Raw genomic sequence first — 7,950 nt, 5'->3', positions numbered from 1 at the left:
ACGCGAGTGGCTGAGTTTCAGTGTCTTTGCGTTTCCTCAACGGTCATTAATCAGTTAATACCACACAACCCCAAACCCTATAGCAAGAATCTCCCGCCACCCGATGAAGACACAATCATTTTAATCACCCGCAACCAACGGTCGAGATCTACACCAACTTGCCACATTCCGCTACACCCGGCCGTGTCAAATCAGACATCAACCCCCTGCGTGTTTCGTTTTGGGTCCTCCTCTGTTTTCCCTTAAAGCTAAAATCACACGCTTCTCTCTCTCTCTCTACAAACTTTTTCTTCCATTTTCTCTACAAATTTTCTTTCGTATTCTCGCTGTTTCCAGAGGCTTCCAATCTGAAAATATTTTTCAGAATATGTTCTTTCCTGATTTTCTTGAACTCTAATTTTGTTTCGTTTGTTGGAAGCAAAAGCAATTTTCTTTTTCTCGTTGAGCTCGGAAATTCTCCCATTTTTAGTCAGCAATACGGAGCGTTTTCATTTCCAGAGAATTTGAAGCAGAAATTGAGTTCCACCTTCCTCTGTTGGAGCTCTCTCTGTGTGAATTTGACATTCGATCCAAATCACAAGGTTGAATTTGGCATTTTATCCAAAGCACGAGGCTCAATTTGATATTCAGCTCGGTCGTTTTTGAAGTAACAAGGATTACAAGCTTCGTGAGTGCTTCATTTTGTGCTGCTATGCATGTTCTTCGAACCTTCTTGGTAAGCATTTTGTTTATGAATGGTTGGAAAATGAGATTCTTTATTTATTTAATTTTTATGTTTTTCGTTTCGTTGCTGAGAAAACTGAGAAGAATGAAGGAAAGTCAGCTGTTTGTCGTTTGAATTCTAAAACATTCAAAAAGTGGTTATTTCCCTACATTTTCTCAATTCTCAGCAACCTAACGTTGCTTTTTTAACGTTTAGCATTTTGTATGTGTAGATGCATGTAACATATTCTTCAAAGCTTCTCTTTTCGTTTTCTCATTTTGTCTTCCAAATTTTGCTTTTGAAAACTCAAAATATGCTTCCCAGCTGGGCTGATAGAAGATGCGTGCTTTTTCGTTTTAATGCAGAGTTCATAAGGTTCATGATAATCAAAGATTGTTGAGATGGACAGTTCGGAGACATAGATTCCGCCAATACAAAGTTTGAAAAAGAATCTCAATCTGTTTTCTCTGGAAAGATAATCAAATTAGCTTATTGCATATTGGTTGGTCGTTTAATCTCTTAACAGAGGCGGATACAATGGCTGCCCATTTGAGCTATTTGATGTCAAAGTTACAAACTCTATCCACTTCAGATCACTCCTCTGTGGTTTCCATGAACCTATTTGTGGCGCTCCTTTTAGCTTGTATTGTGATCGGACATCTTCTCGAGGAGAATCGATGGGTGAATGAGTCAATCACTGCCCTTTTGATTGTGAGTAGTTGCTTCAGTTACTGATAAAAATAAAACAGAACATTAGAAAAGTCTGAATTATATATCATACGTGTGTTATGGCAAATTCTGATTGATTTTATGTGGTTCTCTTGCAGGGAGTTTGTACTGGGATTGTTATTCTTCTGATCAGTAGAGGAAAAAGCTCGCATCTTTTGGTTTTCAGTGAAGATCTTTTCTTTATATATCTTCTGCCACCTATTATTTTTAATGCTGGGTGCGTGTTCTGTCCCGTTTATATATTTGTCTGACAAGTCCATGCGATAATGTGATGGTTAGTTAGTCCCTGATATATAGTTGATGATTGTTTTGCTTTTACTATATCTGTGCAATCCTCAGCACAAGTGTTTCTATTTAGTAGGTGTGCATATTACTATGCCATTTTTTTTGTTTGCAGCTTCAAAAGCATTAAGTTCATAGGATCTTAGTTTATATAAAGCAAAAAACGGATTAGTAGTAGCTTAGAGTACTAGTAGTAAAAGAAACTATTCTGGTTTATGAAAGTCTCAAGATCCAATTATTTTTAAAAAATTATATCAGTAGTTGTTTATAATCATATAAAGAAAAAGCATCAGCATATGCTCTGTATACATTTACAAGTGTTACTATATGGATGTCTCAAGGACTCAAAATTGTTTTAGACTTACAAATTAAACCGTACTTGTATTGTGCATCCAGTGTCAGGCCTGGATAGGCGTACTGTCCAATGGGTTTCAGCTCCAACATATCCATAATCAAGGAATATTAATAACTATGTCATTATTTAGTTATTCCATTTAAATAAGCATAGAAATTTGATAATCGGAGGCTTTTTATTTATTTATATAAATGTGTAGTGTACTGAGGCTACACAAGATTATTTATTTCCATCCTGCAAGCAGAACTCCAATTTTCTTGTTTCTGTTGAAGTTTCCATTTGCCATTGCCCTAGTTACTCTCATATTGGTCACTAATCAACAAGACTTGTCTTCTTCTCTGAGCTTATATAATTCATGTTTTGGTCTTTGCTATGTGTATCAGGTTTCAGGTGAAAAAGAAGCAGTTCTTTGTAAACTTCATCACTATTGTAATGTTTGGTGCTATTGGAACATTAATATCCTTCTGCATCATATCATTAGGTATGCTCATAACTCTGTACATGATGTTACCATGATGTGCATAATAGCAGTTTTAATTTATGAATTATGAATCCTATGACATGTGCCTTTCTTCCTGGTGGATAAAACAAGTGTGATACAGAAATCTGAACATTTAACTTATTGTGTCTTGCTTGACTCAGGTGCTACACAAATATTTAAGAAACTGGACATTGGTTCGCTGGATATAGGGGATTATCTTGGTAATATCATTTTCTTTGTTTCGCTTGTTTCTTGAAATTCTATTTGTGGTCTAACTATTTTAAGCTCCTGTTTGCAGCAATTGGTGCAATATTTGCTGCAACGGATTCTGTATGCACGTTGCAGGTAGGGCACATATCAATGTTGCGTCTGAGTTTTTCAAATAAATAAACACCAACAATTCAACACTAAAGTTGTTTACCCAATGGTCCAGGTGCTCAATCAGGATGAGACACCTTTACTCTACAGTCTTGTATTTGGGGAGGGTGTTGTTAACGATGCTACATCTGTGGTGCTTTTCAATGCTATCCAGAGCTTTGATCTCACTCACATTGATTCCAGAATTGCTTTGCATTTTATGGGCAACTTCTTATATTTGTTTTTCACAAGCACCATGCTAGGAGTGTTTGTAAGTACCTGTCTCTATTCCATGTCCATATATACAAGTGTGCTATATTGTTTTCATTTTTTGTACCTTGGTATAACATCTCTCTCTTGTAGGCAGGGCTGCTCAGTGCTTACATTATCAAAAAGCTTTATTTTGGCAGGTAACAAGTCATGCATAGAGTTTTAGGGTCCTGTTTTGTTTAGTGTCTCAAGGATTTTTATTTCTATGTTGAAACCACGGCAGTTTTAGAGAAGATTTTTTTTTCCTGACACAACTTGGTTTCTGACATAATTCAGGCACTCTACAGATCGTGAAGTTGCTCTTATGATGCTCATGGCATACCTGTCATATATACTGGCTGAAGTAAGCTTCTCCTCTACTCTGGGCATTCTACAGAAGGCTCAAAGCCTTCTTCCCTCCTCCTTCCCAGCTTCAAGTGTTTATTTGGATCTTATTGCTTTAGGCATATAAACAACTATAATAGTGATATATTTGATGTGTGTTGCAGTTATTCTATTTGAGTGGCATTCTCACTGTATTCTTTTGTGGGATTGTGATGTCCCATTACACTTGGCATAACGTGACTGAGAGTTCAAGAGTCACAACCAAGTATGGCTTCCTGAAAATTACCTCCAAGCCATTTGAAAGCAATGGTCCTGTATAGGACACAGGTTAATAGGCCGTTTAACTAATTGTTTGAATTTTTCAACAAAATTTTACAGGCATGCGTTTGCAACCTTGTCATTTGTTGCTGAGATTTTTATCTTCCTTTATGTTGGTATGGATGCCTTGGACATTGAAAAGTGGAGATTTGTAAGTGACAGGTATGTCGTTATTTGTTCACACAGAATGGTTTTGAACCTTGTATCTGCTCGTAACATTATCCCATCATATCTTTGACTCAAGTTCTAGAACATAACTGATTTCTACTAACTCTCTAGTGGGTTTACATGTGGTGCTTGATTTTGCATTCGCAGTCCTGGAACATCAGTGGCAGTGAGTTCAATACTGCTAGGTCTTCTTATGCTCGGAAGAGCAGCTTTTGTTTTCCCCCTATCATTTTTGTCGAACTTAGCTAAGAAAAATCCAAATGAGAAAATTAGCCTCCGGCAGCAAGTAAGCACTCTGTTTTTTCAGTGGCACCACCTTTTTTTTTTCCCATCTGATATGGTGAACTAACACATTAAACCAACATTTTTGTTACTGTAGGTGATAATATGGTGGGCTGGTCTCATGAGAGGTGCTGTGTCTATAGCACTTGCTTATAATCAGGCAAGTTATACATTTTTATCTCCCTACTTGTCATAGAGAAAAATTAAAAAATCGCCTTTCATGAGAATTTTATTAAATTGAGAACGTTTACTATATTGTCAAAAGATATTTGTACTATATCAGGTTTGTGTTTTTAATGGCAGTAGTTCCGTCTAGTAATCAGGTAGTTTTTTGGGGACACAATAATCTTGTATAGCGTTAACAATCCTTCAGAAGTAATTAAGCATTATTTGGAGAAAAATATGCTAGGGAAAATTTGTTGGCCTTCTGTGGAATCTACTAGAAACAATTTCAGGATGTAAGCAGAGATTTAAGGAAAGGCAAATGGTCTGATATAATAGAATTTTCCTTTGAATGCAGTTTACAAGGTCAGGCCACACACAATTGCGACCGAATGCAATCTTGATCACTAGCACGATAACTGTTGTTCTCGTCAGCACAGTGGTAAGGCCTCTCCTCTGGATTCTGTGTATCGCAGCATTGTCTTAAACTATACTTGGTTACTTGTGGAACTTGCAGTGGTTTGCCATTCTTTTAATTCATTCTGTTTCCGATGGTTTTTGTGTCAACCAGAAGTTTAAATTTGATGGCCACCAATATCCACATTAATGTCATGTTTGCGGCAAATTTGGATTTACATATGTATTATGATACATGTTCATTTTCTTGGAATCGGGAATGATTATTTTCACTGGATTTGTGTTCAGGTGTTTGGTTTGATGACAAAGCCTCTTATAAGGTTCTTGGTGCCTCATTCAAAACAAACAACCAGCATGGTGTTGTCAGAACCAACCACTCCAAAATCAATCATTGTTCCACTTCTTGGGCAGGATTCTGAAGGTGATCTGGGTAGCCAAGAGGTTCGGCGGCCGGCCAGCATACGTGATCTTCTGACAACTCCTACACACACTGTCCATCGCTATTGGCGTAAGTTTGATAATGCCTTCATGCGTCCAGTGTTTGGCGGCCGGGGTTTTGTTCCCTTTGTCCCCGGCTCTCCAACCGAACGGAACAACACTCAGTGGCAATGAGAAGATGTATAGTGGAGCAATAAGTGAAATAAATTGTAAGTTGTGTATATCCTGATAAAGGCCAACTGATGCATGACTTAAAATCAGCATGTGATTATTTATTTATTTATTTTTGAGGTTTTAGCTTATGAAAGGTAGTGTACCGTATGTTGTGACGATCTCGTTCTATAATGTAAGTTTTGTATAGATTCTTTTATTTGCTTCAATCATCAGATCGGATGGGGGTTGGTTGCCTCTTGTGTTGAATCTGATAGATCAATGCAATGTTAACGTTGATAGATCAATGCAATGTTAATGTAATGTAATGTTGACATTAATAAAACCGCGCACACACACACCCACCCATGATGATGAGCTTAGTGTTAAAATTAGATTGCCAGTTGGGTTGGGTGGCTCCTTTTAGAAGGCCGCGGGTGTATATGAAGTGTACTAGAGAAGTTCCACTTATAAGACTTTGAAGTCATCAACTTGAGATATCACTCTTTAAACACACGCACGCGGAACGCACATGTATCAAAACAGAAAAGAGATATAACTTTTCCTTGCTATGTTTCTTCACTTTGTGTGTTCTGTTGCCTTGTGCTTGCTAAGATTGGTAAGTTAAGAGTGTATTGAGTTAATAAAAAAAGGCAAGACTTCATGCATTTCCTATACACACCCGCAACGCAACGCAACAGCTTATCCCCCTCAAATTCAATACACCTCTACCTTGGATACCCTTCTAGTCTAGACCCAAATGTAAAGACCTATAAAGTGAATCTATACACTAGACTAGACAAATGAATTGTTTCAGAAGCGCTTAATTATGGTTTAATTGCGGCGAGGCTAGCCTAAAAGATTACCACCGATGGAAATTGGAATAGTCAAAACGAGCAACTGATGCTAACCAAAACGAGCAACTGTTGTTAACCAAAACGAGCAACTATGAAAATGAAATGAAACAGAAAACTCAAACTCAAACTCAAAATGAAAAGAGGAGTGAGAAAGAGTCAAGGAAAGACATGTGAAAATGAATCTCTAAATTTCATCCAGAATTAAAACGATAAAACAAACAGCTAGCATGTGAAATCCTTCCTTAATTACTAACTCAATAGACTAGGTGATCCCTTTTGCTATATTCCTTCTATAAATATATCAGAAAATTATGTGCTATCCTATGCTGCAATGAAAATTGCTTTGTGACCGACTAATCCAATAATAATATTATATGGATATTGGGTGGTAACATTGTATATATAGTGAGAAATTGCTTAACACTAATCATATCATATCATTCTACTTTTCTCTCTTTCATCTTTTCGCTGTTCTCATGAACAGCATCTTCCTCACCTTGTTGGTGTTCCTCGGAACACAAGGCTATGGTCATCAATCTCATGCCTTAACCCTCAAAATCAAACACCATCCCTTCCCCTTCCCCAATATCCCCGACAAAGCTTCTGCTTCTGCACTAGTGACAAGGGTATTCTCTGGCCTCTTCTATACCGTGACAGAGTGGATGGCCGGAGGGCATAGGCTGGAAAGTGAGCGAACTGTTGGGGTCGAAATTGGGCAACGAAACTTGGAAGCACTCCGTCCAATGGGCAGACTGGACCCATGTGGGACTGCTTCTGGTGTCAACGGCCAGGTTGACTTTCACGGGCGGAGTTCCGACATACAGGTGTGTATAGAAGAGGCCAGAGAATACCCTTGTCACTGGCGCAGAAGCAGAAGCTTTGTTGGGGATATTGGGGAAGGGGAAGGGATGGTGTTTGATTTTGAGGGTCAAGGCATGAGATTGATGATCATAGCCTTGTGTTCCAAGGAACATCAACAAGGTGACAAGGATGCTGTTCATGAGAACAGAGAAAAGATGAAACAGAGAAAAGTAGAATGATATGATATGATCAGTGTTACCAATTTCTCATTATATATACAATGTTACCGCCCAATATCCATATATTAATATTATTATGTCTAAATAAAAAGAAGTCATCAACGATCGATCATGGTGCTGCAGCTGTACTGTTAATTATTAATCTCCAGAACCAGAAATACAAGGCATGTGTTTTTCTAATTCTATTTTATCAGTCTAATCTAAGTCTTTTATTGTTGTGCTTAATTAATATGGATGGATGCCTCATGTCATGTCATGAATGAATCAGTTAAACATCAGTGGCAGCAAGCAGGCAGGCCCTTTCTTTTGTGGGTAACATAACAAATTTCTTACTCAGATCAAGTCTAGGTGATCATATCTTTTGTATTGGCTAAACAAAAGATGAACTATCGTCAATATGAAAAATATCATGACAACCTTAGCAAGTAAATGTCCCACTGACCTGAAAGTCCTTTACCTTCCAAATGTAGTTTATTAATTTTATATGAATTAATTATAATTGAACACACACATTAGTTGACCATGAGTATCAGTTAACCTATGTCCGGAGAGTGTCTTGACTGTATATGGGGAGTGATGAAGCTAGGCTATACAAGATCATTTAGTTCCATCACTCG

At 37.6% G+C, this 7,950-nt stretch overlaps 1 protein-coding gene across 1 annotated transcript; it reads left to right on the top strand.

The window, feature by feature from the left end:
- LOC18771930 (sodium/hydrogen exchanger 2) lies at positions 265-5,744 on the top strand. Its single transcript, XM_007208401.2, has 15 exons — positions 265-715; positions 1,069-1,414; positions 1,531-1,649; positions 2,453-2,550; positions 2,712-2,771; positions 2,849-2,895; positions 2,984-3,178; positions 3,271-3,317; positions 3,454-3,520; positions 3,666-3,766; positions 3,880-3,981; positions 4,135-4,273; positions 4,367-4,429; positions 4,790-4,873; positions 5,137-5,744. The coding sequence occupies exons 2-15, from the start codon at positions 1,241-1,243 to the stop codon at positions 5,458-5,460; spliced, it is 1,620 nt and encodes a 539-aa protein (XP_007208463.1). The 5' UTR covers positions 265-715; positions 1,069-1,240; the 3' UTR covers positions 5,461-5,744.

This window comes from Prunus persica, chromosome G6 (assembly GCF_000346465.2).
Source record: "Prunus persica cultivar Lovell chromosome G6, Prunus_persica_NCBIv2, whole genome shotgun sequence".
NCBI classification, from domain to species: domain Eukaryota; kingdom Viridiplantae; phylum Streptophyta; class Magnoliopsida; order Rosales; family Rosaceae; genus Prunus; species Prunus persica.
Note: the sequence above shows the minus strand (reverse complement) of the source record. Positions and strands in the feature narration are given on the sequence as shown.